The 13,711-nt window shown below is 37.2% G+C and overlaps 2 protein-coding genes across 2 annotated transcripts; one reads left to right on the forward strand and one right to left on the reverse strand.

Moving 5' to 3' along the window:
* Positions 1-5,112: 5,112 nt before the first annotated feature.
* LOC142850783 (olfactory receptor 51A7) lies at positions 5,113-6,051 on the forward strand. The gene has a single exon (XM_075974690.1). It carries the CDS (start codon positions 5,113-5,115, stop codon positions 6,049-6,051), a length of 939 nt encoding a protein of 312 aa, XP_075830805.1.
* Positions 6,052-12,509: 6,458 nt separating this feature from the next.
* Or51g2 (olfactory receptor family 51 subfamily G member 2) lies at positions 12,510-13,448 on the reverse strand. Its single transcript, XM_075974691.1, has one exon. The coding sequence runs from the start codon at positions 13,446-13,448 to the stop codon at positions 12,510-12,512; it is 939 nt and encodes a 312-aa protein (XP_075830806.1).
* Between the last annotated feature and the right edge of the window lie 263 nt (positions 13,449-13,711).

Below are 13,711 nucleotides of genomic sequence, written 5' to 3' on the forward strand. Positions count from 1 at the left end.
GTTAAACTTTATAGTATTTAATAATGTTTGAAGTTTTCTGCTTGTTTTTTTCATTGATTTATTAAGGAAACACAGAAATTTTAGCTGGACTGGCAGTGGGCAAACCTGCATAGGACCAAACCAGGCCCTCAGAATGTGAATGACAGATGTGTGGTTGGAGCAGACTGTGGGGGAGTGAGACCAGGATTTATCCCTAGTGCTTGAACTGGCTTTGGAGCCCATTGTCTTTGGAGGGATACCTTGCTTGGCCTAAATGTAGAGGGGAGGGCATTGGTCTTGCCTCAAGGTGATGTGCTAGACTTTGTTGACTCCCCACGGAAAGCCTTACCCTCTCTGAGGAGTGGATGGGGGTGGAGCAGGGTGGGGAAGGTAGGAGGAGTAGGAGGAGAGGAGGGAGTGGGACTGGGATAGGCATGTAAAATGAGAAAATATCATTTAAAAATAAATTAATTAATAATAAAAAATAAATAAATGTCATCACATAAACCCAGCATCTATTTGTTATTATTGTTTATTCATTGATATACTTTCATAAATTTAGTTTTAGAATTCCTTGGGCAAATTCTAAAAGAATTAATATTGTAAGCTTGATAGGAAATGTATGGAATCTATAAAAAGACTGAGAGGAAAATATTTTTTAAGTCTATTTACTCTTTTAGTGAAAAAATAGTCTACTTGATAAGGATTTGAATTTCTGAACTCAGATAAAAGATTAAGAGAGGTATAAACATTCTTTTTTGATTATTTTATGGCAATATCATTTCTCTATAGTATAATAGAATGTGAATTATTTTTAGGAGCAAATTCATTGAGTTTAAGATTAATCAATCTGTCTCTCAGTTGTACCAGTATGGATTTTCTAATATGAGTGTGGTGGTTCAGGCCTACTATAAGGATGTAGAATTAGAGACTCAGAAATTAGGATATAACAGTTAGAGGATGACCTGAGCTACACAGTGAAATCAAGGTCATCCTGAGCATACACTGTAGTGAAGCCTTAGAAAACTAAGGTCTGAGAATATAGTCGGTGGTAAATCCATCACCCAAAAGACTGTCAGTTTAATCCCCACCACAATTTGTGAAGAATTAGATCTTTTCTGCATATGTGTCTCCTTCTCAATCTGATTATGATTTTAGCCAGTCATTGGAGATACAGTAGTAAATATGACCTGCCTAATTCGTTTTTTTTACAAATATTTATTTATTTATTATGTATACAATAGTCTATCTGTATGTATGTCTGCAGGCCAGAAGAGGGCACCAGACCTCATTATAGATGGTTGTGAGCCACCATGTGGTTGTTGAGAATTGAACTCAGAACCTTTGGAAGAGCAGGCAATGCTCTTAACCACTGAGCCATCTCTCCAGCCCCGACCTGTCTAATTCTTTAAGACAAAACACAAATTAAAAGTTGAAACTAAGTATTGTGATGTAACTAGAGAATATTTGGAGCTACTAAGTAACAATTGAGAATTGTAGCCTAGGAAGAGGCATAAAAAGTTTTGCTCCAGGTAAGCCAGGAGTGTCAGTCATGTTCAGATATCCAACAATAATAACTCCAGCAAACTGCTTTGGGACATAAAACCAGGAATATTTAATCATTAAAAAATAACCTTGTCAAAATTGATCTTTAGAACAAAATTTATTTGCAAGTTTAGCTTAAATAGCAAAACATTAAATTTGTTGACAATTATTTTTTTCTAATTAATCTATAATTTTTCAAAGTATTGAATTATCTTAGTTATATTTTGGCTTCGTATAGCAGTGAATAATCATAAATAAAGGTAGAATGGGAAACAAAATTATTTGAGAGACGCAATCATCTTTAGTTAGCTTCTCATCTAGTTCAAATATGGAACCATGTATATGTATGTCTCACACAGATACACATGATCTTTTGCTACTAACATATGAATACTTTTGATTATTTGAAAACTATTTCTAGCTCATTAGGGATACTTGACTATATCGTAACTTGAAATACAAAATATTAAAAACCCACAAAACCTTTTAGTTTATAACAGAAATTTTGGATCAGTTAATGAAAATTCCAGGTATTTTTTTAAATGTCATATTCTTTACATCTTTTATAACTCTTACCAATAATGTAGTCCTTTTTCTTTATCCTACAAATCACAATCCCAGAGAACCTAGACAACAATGAGGACCCGAAGAGAAACCTATATGGACCTAATCTTCATGGGAAGTATAAAAAGACAAGATCTGAGTAAATTGGGAGTATGGGGACCATGGGAGAGTGTTGAAGGGGAGGAGAAAAGAAGGGAGGGGAGAAGAGAAAACTATGTAGTTCAATAAAATCAATAAAAAAATAAAAAATCTGAAATATTGAAGGAGCATAAAAGAGGCAGCTGAAGCTGGAACACACGTATAATCCCTACACTCAGCAACCAAAGCAGGGAGGTCATGAGTACAAGGCCAACCTGGGTTCAGAGTGAGACCCTGTCCAGAGGGAGAGAGAATGAAAGGGCAAAACAACCAAAGACAAGAGAATAAAAATGATAAACGATGCATCTCATCGGTAATACCAACATGCCCCAAAACAGGTTATAAAACCAAATTTATTTAAAATAGTTGTCATTTTATAGTATTTTAAGATATCAGGAAATCAGTATGTATCATGACTATGCAGCAGTTACTTTGGAATTTACAAGAAAAATCACCAAAACGTGGATGAGGGTATGGTTCAGCCAATGCTTTCACATTAAAAAAATAAATAAAAAGAATATGTGGCACATATGTAAAATGGAATATTACACAACTCTGAAGAAAGATGAAGCACATAATTTATAGGAAAACTATGAACTTAGAATCTATATTAAGTGAGGTCATACAGTCTCAGAAAGAAGAAAACCCCATATTCTCCCTCATATATGGATCCTGCTCTATAGTGTGTGTGTGTGTGTGTGTGTGTGTGTGACTGAGAGAGAAAGAGATAGGTTGTCTACATTAAGCAAATGCACATGTAGGTGCACTATGACATAAAGAAAGGAGAACAAGAAAGGATAAATATTAGGTGACAAGGGAGCTATGTGAATGTCATTTTAATTCCCACTGCTTACCTTTCATATATGTAAACATCCAGTTGTTGTTAACCTGTCCTTAGTTCCTCCTGAAACCTGGAAACCAAGGAGTTAACCTGCAACCCACCATGTTCTTCATAAGTGCACTGGCCGGTTCCCCCAGGTGTTCCCCCTGTGTTCCCAGTGGCCTGTACTCCAGAACAAACAGGAGATACTGATCTAGATAAGGCTGAGGACAAAAAGCAGAGGCTCTTGCTCTTATCTTTCAGAGAAGGGAGCTTCCAATTCTGGTAAGGACAAGGAGCCAATTATTCCATTGAAAACTAAAAATTAAGGCTTTGTTTAGCACCTTATATCTGGATAAATAATTATGGAACAAGAGGAAGCAATTTTGGCCTATGTCTGTGCGTGTAGGGATATTTGTGTGAATAAGTGTATTGTGTGATTTGTGAGTTTATACTTGTGTGCACATGTGTTCATGTGTATCAGTGTGCATGTATGCATGTGAGTGTGTGTGTGTGTGTGTGTGTGTGTTGGATGATCTGATGGTCAAGTAGAAAGATTAATCACCAGGCTATTTATCAATATTCTGACACTCATAACATCTCATTTACTTGATAAAATTTTAAATAAAAGTAACCCTTATGGTCAATGAAACAACAGCATCTGATCAGTCAAATATGTGATGTAATAAAGAAAGGCTAGTCATTTTTTTTTGGAATGTTTGTGAAAATAACTGCAATTGCTGATTATCTGCATTGTGTTAGAGACCACATCACACTGCTAAAATATCTCTGAGTAGAAATTCTTATGTACAATATTCAAGGTACAGGATTGTACATTGGGTGTCTTAGATTTATAGAGTTAAGCTGACTGGCTGAGCTTTATGTCCAGATATTCATGCAAATCATTTGAGCTCTTGTTTCTTAACTAAACTATAGACATTCTAAGTGCTTGATTATGTATTATTCTTCTCAAACATTCCGTCTTCCTGGGAACCTACAACATCCATTAAACTAATCTTCCAAATCTCTGTTTCTAATATAGGACACTCTCAAAAATCTTGCAGCTCCCAAGGTTCTGTGAGATTCAAATTTGTATTTTGTTCATTTTTTCTATCTTTGATGATCTCATTTGTTCTCACAGTCCCAGATACCAATGCCTCTTAATCTAGTGTTTGGGGGCTGTAAAATTATTCTATAGCAGTCCTGAAGTATTATTAAATGAAGGTTAATTAACCCATCCTTGTTGCTCTGGCCTTTCCTTGGTTCTCCCTCACTGTTTTATTATATATATATGTGTGTATGTATGTATATATATATACATACACACATATGTATATGAAACCAGTGTGTAAACAATTGTTAATATTTAAAAATAGTTGTAATGTTATAAATTTAGATGTGTCTTTGATTCTTCACAAATATATATAACATAAAAATCTAAAGAGATTAGATAAAATTTACTGATATAAAATGAGGGTCAGATCAGTCAGATAGAATAAATAAATTAATACCATTTAAAGCTGTGGCAATTATGCTTGGACCACTTTCTTATTTTTATTCTTAGTAGTTCCTAATGTATTTATTCATGTATATTATGTGCATAATGAAAACCTACCTCTTAAGAGTAAGACATTAATTAAACTTGCTTTCTAGCAGTTATTGCTTTCCAAACTATTTCCAGTGATCAATGAGCATTTTAGTAGACTATTGTTTGAGATTTTCTTCTGTGAAATTCAGGGATTTGTTGTAAAGCTAACATGGAAATTATTTAAGGTTGTGTGGGGAAAGCAGTGCAAAGGATTCTGGAAATATTTTTAACTGATATAAAAAAACAGTTGAATTGCCAGCAATTTAGAAAAGCTGTGATTTTGTTGCACTGGAGGATATAAACATGAAGGACGTACAGTAACTTTGGAAGAGCGCTCTAGCTGCATATACTGCATATGCTTTAATGCAACGTATAGAACTCATTTCTGTAAAACTGAATATCACCTAATAGAATGATTGCTTTTTTTTCTCACATGGTTTCAGATATAATTAACGAGCTTCTAGTCCCCCACATCCACATGTCTGTTCTTAACAACTCCGAAGTCAAGCATTTTCTTCTAATTGGGATCCCAGGACTGGAATATGCTCACACGTGGATCTCCATCCCCATCTTCCTCATGTACCTCATTGCCATCACGGGTAACTGCATTATCATTTTTGTCATCAAGACAGAGTCTTCCCTTCATGAGCCCATGTATTATTTCCTTACCATGTTGGCTGTCTCTGATATGGGCTTGTCCTTCTCTTCCCTTCCTACCATGTTCAGGATCTTCTTTCTCAATGCTATGGAAATCTCACCCAACGCCTGCTTTGCTCAAGAGTTCTTTATCCATGGGTTCACTGTCATGGAATCCTCTGTGCTTCTAATTATGTCTTTGGACCGCTTTCTTGCCATTCACAATCCCTTAAGATACAGTTCTATCCTCACTGGCAGCAGAGTTGCTAAGATGGGACTAATGTTAGCCTTCAGGAGCACAGCTTTAGTGCTTCCGTTTCCTTTCACTCTGAGGCGATTGAAATACTGTCAGAAGAATCTCCTCTCTCATTCATACTGCCTTCATCAGGATGTCATGAAACTGGCCTGCTCTGATAACAAGGTCAATTTCATCTATGGCTTCTTTGTGGCTCTCTGTACCATGCTGGACTTTGCCTTGATTGTTGTATCTTACCTGCTGATCTTAAAGACAGTACTCAGCATTGCATCTCTGGCAGAAAGGCTCAAGGCCCTAAATACCTGCGTCTCCCACATCTGCGCTGTGCTCATCTTCTACGTGCCCATTATCACTCTGGCTGCCATCCATCGCTTTGCCAAGCACAAAAGCCCCCTAATTGTAATCCTTATTGCAGATATGTTCTTATTGGTGCCACCATTGGTGAACCCCATTGTGTACTGCATAAAGACTCGGCAAATTAGGGAGAAGGTCTTGGGAAAGATGGTTAACTTATGTATGAGATAGAATTTGCAATACATTATCTGCCAGTAGGTACTTACTGGTACTCAGTGTCATAGTGGTTATAATCTAGTTAGGGATCCGAGCAGGACACCGAAGTTCTGTGAAGTATAGAATGTGGAGTTGTGAATATTTTGAATAAGGGTAGAGGAAACCATGGAGAGATACAGTATGATATAGAGAGGCTTAACTAACATTTGAAAAGGAGTTTAAATAGAAACATTCATGTGATTGAACTGTTAAGTCAGTCTTTAAAGAATTTTTAAGATTTTAGTAGACATGTTGTTGTTCAGTTAATATTTATAAAATATTTCTGTAGTGCATAATATTTGTGCCATAAAGGAAAACAAATTAGCAGAGCACATAGTATTAATTTGGCAAACACTGAGTGAGTTTTAGGTAAAATAACAGATAGGAGTTTAGAAGTATCTAAAAAGAGTTGAACCTAGATACATTTGTGTAGTAGTGGGAGCGGCAGGGCTGCATCCCAGCACCCGGCTGCGTGCTGGCTTATGCCTCGAAATAATTACACGGACACTGTATTCTTTTAAACACTGCTTGGCCCATTAGCTCTAGCCCTTACTGGCTAATTCTGGGAAAGATTCAGCATGTCTGACCTGACAGCTTGCTTCATCGCGTGTGTCTCAGAGAGCAGAGCTATTGCGTCTGCCCGGGAGAGGGGAGCATGGTGTCTCTGAGCTCACTTCCTCTTCCTCCCAGCATTCTGTTTTGTTTACTCCACCCACCTATGTTCTAACAAATAAAATGGGCCAAGGCAGTTTCTTTATTTTTTAACCAATGACCTTCCTCCATCACATTTGAAAGTCTTTTGGGCTGAAGGACAGAAACATGTCTGAACCATGTGCAAGATAAATTGAATCTGGGAGAGACAAGGTGATTACTCAACACTCCTGCTGTGAAGTGTTAGTTCCAGGATGGTAAAGAGAGCAGAAAGATGCAGTTTTTGCTGTTGTTGGTTTGTTCTCATTTTTGTTGTTATAAAATAAACATGTAACTTTGTTTGACACATTCCAGAAAGTGCCTAAGAAATCATTTTTAACCCTGTGGTGTTACTGTTTAGTCTTTTATGTCACAGTATTTGTGCCTTTCACATAAAATGTAGTTCTTAAAATTAGATTTCTATAGGTCACAGAATCTGGTACCAATATACTCCTTCATCAAAACTTATTTATTAACGTTTTTCATGAAAATAAGAACTATTTTAAGGAATGATTAAAAGGTTGATTCTGTACTTGAAATTCAGTTGGAAGGAAAGCTAGGTGTTAAGCTTGTCATGAAATTCTAACTAGGGTGCTGAGGCCACAATTTTTTTATGAACTCACACAAACTTTTCAAAGATGCTAGAAGTTTAGATGATGGGTCTAAATTCTTTTTGAGAATTTGTCTTGGGTAACTGAATATTAAATATAGTATCCTAGAGAAATCTTGAAACATGAGGCTGGTGTGCTGCTTACTAGTTACTAATGAAAATTGGCATGGGTCCCTTTTGGAAGACAACAACAACACTTGTGTGTAGATGTGGAAGTAAGCTTGTATACATGGTTCAGTTATCAAACTATGAAGACCTCCTTTACTGAGGGGCATCTCTAATGTGCTTCTTCACTCATTGATACCCATTGCTATATTCTTAGTTCATACTCAAAATTAGTCTTCATTTTAAATCTTAAAATAGTTCTCAGTAATTTATACCACAATGGCAGGTCTCCACACAGTCATTCATATCACTTATGGATGTTCTTCTCTTCTCTATGTTAACTCTGTCTTGCTCTTCTGCACAGCAGCATAAATGCACCTCACATCTAGTTAGTTTACACCTTGGCCTCTCCTTGTAGTAAACTCTGCCATGCTATATTTGTTGTCTCTTACTGCATAACAAAACATCATCCATTAAACGGTTAATACAATAGACATGCTTTCATCCATTAGTCACTTAGTTCAAAATACTCGCATGAGTCTTCCAAGGTTAAAATCAAAAGTAGACAAGCCCATATTTCTTTCTGAGGCCACTGAAAATAGTATCTTTCCTCACCTTTCCCAGGTTCTAGAAATCACCTGCATTTTAGGGTTCATGGACCCTTCCTTCCTTCTTGAAACAAACAGCACCGCATCTCAACATGCTCTCAACACAGTCCATAGCCATGTTTCCAACACTGGCCACTGTCAGAAAACATTCTAAGCATTTGTGTTCATCAAAATAATACCCTACTCTCAACAGCTGTAGCTGTAATTATTTCTGCAGAGCATCAGCATACTCACAATTCCTGGAGCTAGAGTGCTCAAAGCACTGCAGAGTGTGCTTTTCTGCTTACTATAAATGTATTTCCTTGGCTTATTTTTTCTCTTTCACCCTGTAGAAGGGAATCATGGGAATGATTATTGAAAATTGAAACTTATACTAAAAATGGATTAGTGAGTTTGTGAAAATCATGATAATGATAATAAATTCATATTAACACACATGGCATCTTTCAGAAAGATAACACAACAAAATGAAACTAAAATAATTTATTGAAAAGAGGCTATTGAACGTTTTTTAACAAATTGCATTAATTTTCCAATTCAGTAGATGAAAGATGGAAGAAAGGTCAAGTATTACACATGTGTTTAATCTATTGCAATAGTATATCATTTGGAAAAACCCTGAGTGTGAGTGTGACTGATTGCAAAAGAAACTTTAAATAAATCCAAATCATCTTAATACTGTTACAGAAATAACTGCTATTTCAGAAACTGACAGAAATTGTCTAGAAACTACCCAGGAATACCATAAAACACTTTCATCTTCTAAGTGAATCCAAAGCTTATGAACGAAATGAAAGAGTGATAGCATATGAACAAGAGAGACTTTAGCCTCCTCCCTTAAGATAGTCCACACCCTTCTATCAGGGTAGAGAACTGTCTGTCCACCCAGTCATGTGTTTATGGCAGGTTTGGTTTGGAAGCTGAACTGAATAGGGTCTGTCAAGGTGATTCTGAGCCACAGGCAGGACTTAAGGCACCACGCCTTTACAGAACATGTTTTCACCTGCATGTAATGTCACAAGCTGAATGGGCCCTCCCATTCCTCACAGACAGGTGAGAAAGACTTCTTTCAATTGCTTAGATATATTTTCCAAGTCATGGTTATTACAAAGCAGTTAGTTATATATGAATTAGAAATTAATTCCATGTTGAACTAAAGGAATAATGTAGGGGCTTACTATATTCTCCATTCCTTCTATCCTCTCTGCTTCCTTCACCTTCAGTTTTCCTTCTAGGAGCCATAGAGATTCTTGTACATGGCTTGATAAAGAACAATATTCCTCCATAATGACATGTAAACTTCTTAATGTCAACTTTTCAACTAAATTCATCATGTTTACTTGGAATATATAATCATTTACCTATGCTGCTTTATTACCCTTTGATCCCAACCAGAATTTCCTGGATTGTTACAATAACCTCCCGTTTCCCCCCAAAGGCAATTCTTTATGTATCATATCCATGACAGCAATTTTCAGTGACTTCCGATCTCATTATGATTGAAATTCAAAACCTGTCAATGACTTATTTGCATTGTAAAGAAACAGTACCTCTCTTCCTTTCTTGCTATGCTCTTCCTTCTAACAGTGCTATATGCAGTGGTATTCCTGACACAAACCCATTCAAACTTTAGATTTTCAACATACTCTTCTAGCAATCTGGAACCCTCTCCCCTCCTTCAATAGCCTCATGCCACATAACTCTGAAACATTTCCTTCTCAGTGAAACTTTTCTTGACCCCTTATAAAACTGCAACCTTCCAGGGCCTATCTTACCCTTCTTTTCCATATAAGATTTTCTGACTGTATCATAGTATGATCTTTCTTCATTTTCATGTTTGCTGATGGCCTAACCCTACCAGAAGTTCACAAGGACAGAGTTTTGTCTGCTTTGTCCACTGTTCTGTTCCTAAATCCAGGGAAACTGGTTGATGGGAATAGCCACTCAATATATAAGACCTATACTTCTTCAAGTGCTGATCCATGAGTTCCTGGCTGTAGCTCAAGGTGTCCTCCCCATGTCATCCCTATCACTTTTCCTCATTTTGTCTTTCATAGTATTAGGGATCACCTAGGGTCTCACAAAAACTAAGGAAGACTGCCAGTGAGTTAGAACCCCAGCCTTGAACAGTTCTTAGCAAAAATTACAATAGTACCATTTGCTGTATTTTGGCCTTTTTTTAAAAAGAATTCTTGCTTTATTTAGAATACGACTTCTTCCATCTTACCTGGATCATATCAACATGATGTACTAGACTGAAGCTAGAGGGCATTCTAAATAAATTCTAAATAAAATGTGCCAGATCCACTCATTTATAAATGCCACTCTGGAAATTCAACTCTGGCCCTTTTTCTCAGGGTCATTTCTGGCCTGTCTTACTTGTTTATCATACATTTTCTATGCTATGTTTGACTTTATGCTTCCTTGGCTTATGTTTGTTTAATAAATAAAAGAAACTGAAGTTTTGTTGTAAGTCAAAGAAATCTGCTAAGAATTTCCTTTGAAACTTTCTTTTCTTTAATTTTCAAACTTAGCAGCCTCAGTGTACTCTTATTTTTCTAAGCAAAAAAAAAATATATATATAGTATATTATTGTTTTAGATAGTATATTCATTGTGAAATAGCTAAATTAAATTAACATGCATTATCTTGTCTATGTTTTTGTCGAGAACTCTTAAAATCTAATTTTAGAAATTTGTCCTGTAAATGATGGAAACAGTTTTGCAAGATGAAAATTGTTAGCTATGTTTTAACAGAAAATTGAACTCAAAGCATCTCAATGCAATTTTGTCAAATACATTAATGCAATTTACCCAAGTTACACAGAAGCTAAAGTCTTCTAAACAGGACTGCAACTTATCCGTGTAACTCTTTAATTCATTTAAAGGTATCAGAGGCCAGGACTGTCTGTTCTCATGGTACTGGAATTACAAGCCCACGCCACAAACATGGAGTTCAATGGTAGAATTACCCACAAACCTCAGAAATCTCAGGCTTCATGTTTCTGTAAAGTTTGTGTGTTTATAGACACCTATGATCTAAACCACTTTGAATGTTCCATCTCATAGTTTTATATGCACTGATGGTCTTAAGTTCCACACATGATGTTGCTTAAAGTACACCCATAGACACCCATAGGCACTGTTGTAGAGTACATTAATATGTATTTCTCAGAAAGTTACTTTTAATATCTAGCAATGTTTTGGTATAATCATGATGCACATATGAGGGGGTATAAGAAACACTTTAATTGGTGTGTTTATTTATGACTTTTATGATATTATCTATGATTAGCCTCTTTCTCCTTCCCTACCCTTGTCCTCAATCTTCCTAGATATACAAGGGAACAGCAACAGCAGCAACAACGTTAACAAAAATGCCTGGAGAAATGGTTCAGTGGTAAACAGCTCTTAACTACCTAATTATGATAAGTTGAATTTGGATCTCAACACATAAGTAACAAGATAGACATCCCATAAACACCCTAAATGTCAGTTCTGAGGGACCTGATATCCTTTGTATACATAGGAATGAGTGTGTATGTGTGCATATTTACACTTTCTCTAATTCTCAAACACAGGTTAATAAATAAAAATTAAAAATAAAAATCAATCCAGTTAATTCTCTGGACACACTGTTTCTTGTTCATCTCTTCTCAGCTTTGGCCATGCTGTTCCAGCAGCTTGTGAGCTATTAGCCCCTCCCTCTGCCATCGTCAATGACTCAGCTCCCACGTGTCTTCTAAGGCTGATTGCTGTCACCCCAAAGGAAGATTTCTTTATCCTCTCTTTCCTGAAATATCATCTGATTGAAGATCATGTCTCATTTCTGTTGCTATTTAATCACACTTTAGTTTGAGCAACAAAATTAAAAACTGATCCAAAATCTAGCCTTTCAAAAATTCTTTTCTTTACTAACATGTATTAGGATTGGGTTCACAGTAGAATTGATTCTGGTCACTCATTGTCCACTGAAAATAAGAGCTGGGATAATCTGAATTATGTCCACTCACTGGTGTTGACACTGACTTAACTAACGCTCTGATATGAGCTTTTTAGGTGGAACATGTACATGTGATCAGCCCATAGGACTTGGTCTTCTCAGTGTTGTGTCTGGGCTCCACAAGAAGGCTCCAAGCAGAACGTTTACAAATAAATGTCTAAATAAGTGAACATGGGGAGAGAATAGTAGCTTTCATCTCTTCCATTTCTTGTGTGGAAAGTATGATTAGCCATATTTCTGCTGACAGAATGGGGCAATATGATTTACCACACAACTATGAATTATATTAATCAACATCACCTGTAACGAGATAATTATGTGAGAGATGTGATTTATTCAGTCTTCTATATTTCTTGATTAAACAAAAAATTATCTTCTCTATTTCAAGCCTTGGCAGGAAGAGAAAATTATGAACTAATCTAGTTACAAAAGGCATGAGTTACCCTATCCCGGATCTGTTTGGTCTTGACACTGTAAACAATGGGGTTCATCACAGGAGGGATGAGAAGATACACGAAGCCCATGACCACTTGCACCAGATGGGGTGCCTGTTTTCCAAAGCGGTGGATTACAGACAAGCCAATCATGGGAGTATAGAACAGAAGTACAGCACAGATGTGAGAAACACATGTGTTGAGAGCTTTGAGTCTCTCAGCCCTGGAGGCAATGGACAGCACAGTGCGCAGGATGAGTGTGTAGGAGAGAAGGATGAGCAGGGAGTCCACTCCCACTGTAGAGACAATGACGAACATGCCGTAGATGCTGTTGGCCTTGATGTCTGCGCAGGCCAATTTCATCACCTCTTGGTGGAGACAGTAGGAATGCGAGAGGACTAGGGAGCCACAATAAGGAAATCGCTTGAGCATAAAGGGCAACGGGAAAATGAGCGCAACACTGCGGCCCAGAGAGGCCAGGCCTATTCTGCCAATCACTGTGTGCGTGAGAATGGAAGCATAGTGCAAAGGGCAGCAGATGGCCACAAAGCGATCAAAGGCCATAGAGAGAAGCACAGAGGATTCCAAGAAAGACAAGCAGTGGATGAAAAAGAGTTGGGTAAAGCAAGCGTCATGATCAATGTCTCGTGCCCCCACCCAAAAGATGCCGAGCACAGTAGGAAGGGTGCAGAGAGACAGACCCAGGTCAGTCAGAGCCAGCATGGACAGGAAGAGGTACATAGGCTCGTGGAGGGAGGGCTCTGTCTTGATGATAAAAAGAATTGTGCAGTTGCCCAGGATAGAAACCAGATACAGGAGGCACAGTGGGAGGGAGATCCAGATGTGCATGTGTTCCAGCCCGGGGATGCCACTCAGTAAGAAAGTAGAGGACATGCTGCCATTTCCTAGGGGTCCTGGTGTCATTGCAAATGGAGAAATAGGTCAGCTGGAATCTGTCCAAAATCCTGAAATGAATTGTAGAAACGTTAGTGATGGATTGAAACTGGCAAAATCAAAATTCAGAACAAAAAAAAATTAGAACCAAATAATTCTGGAACTGTATAGCTCCCTCAAGAGATTATTTCAGTCTTTTTCTGGTTTCTTCTTTTGATTAAGACAGGATCTCATGTGTACCAGGTTGGCCTCAAACTCGCTGTGTAGTTGATGATGACAATGATTCCTCATCT

Source organism: Microtus pennsylvanicus, chromosome 5 (genome assembly GCF_037038515.1).
Source record: "Microtus pennsylvanicus isolate mMicPen1 chromosome 5, mMicPen1.hap1, whole genome shotgun sequence".
Taxonomy (NCBI): domain Eukaryota; kingdom Metazoa; phylum Chordata; class Mammalia; order Rodentia; family Cricetidae; genus Microtus; species Microtus pennsylvanicus.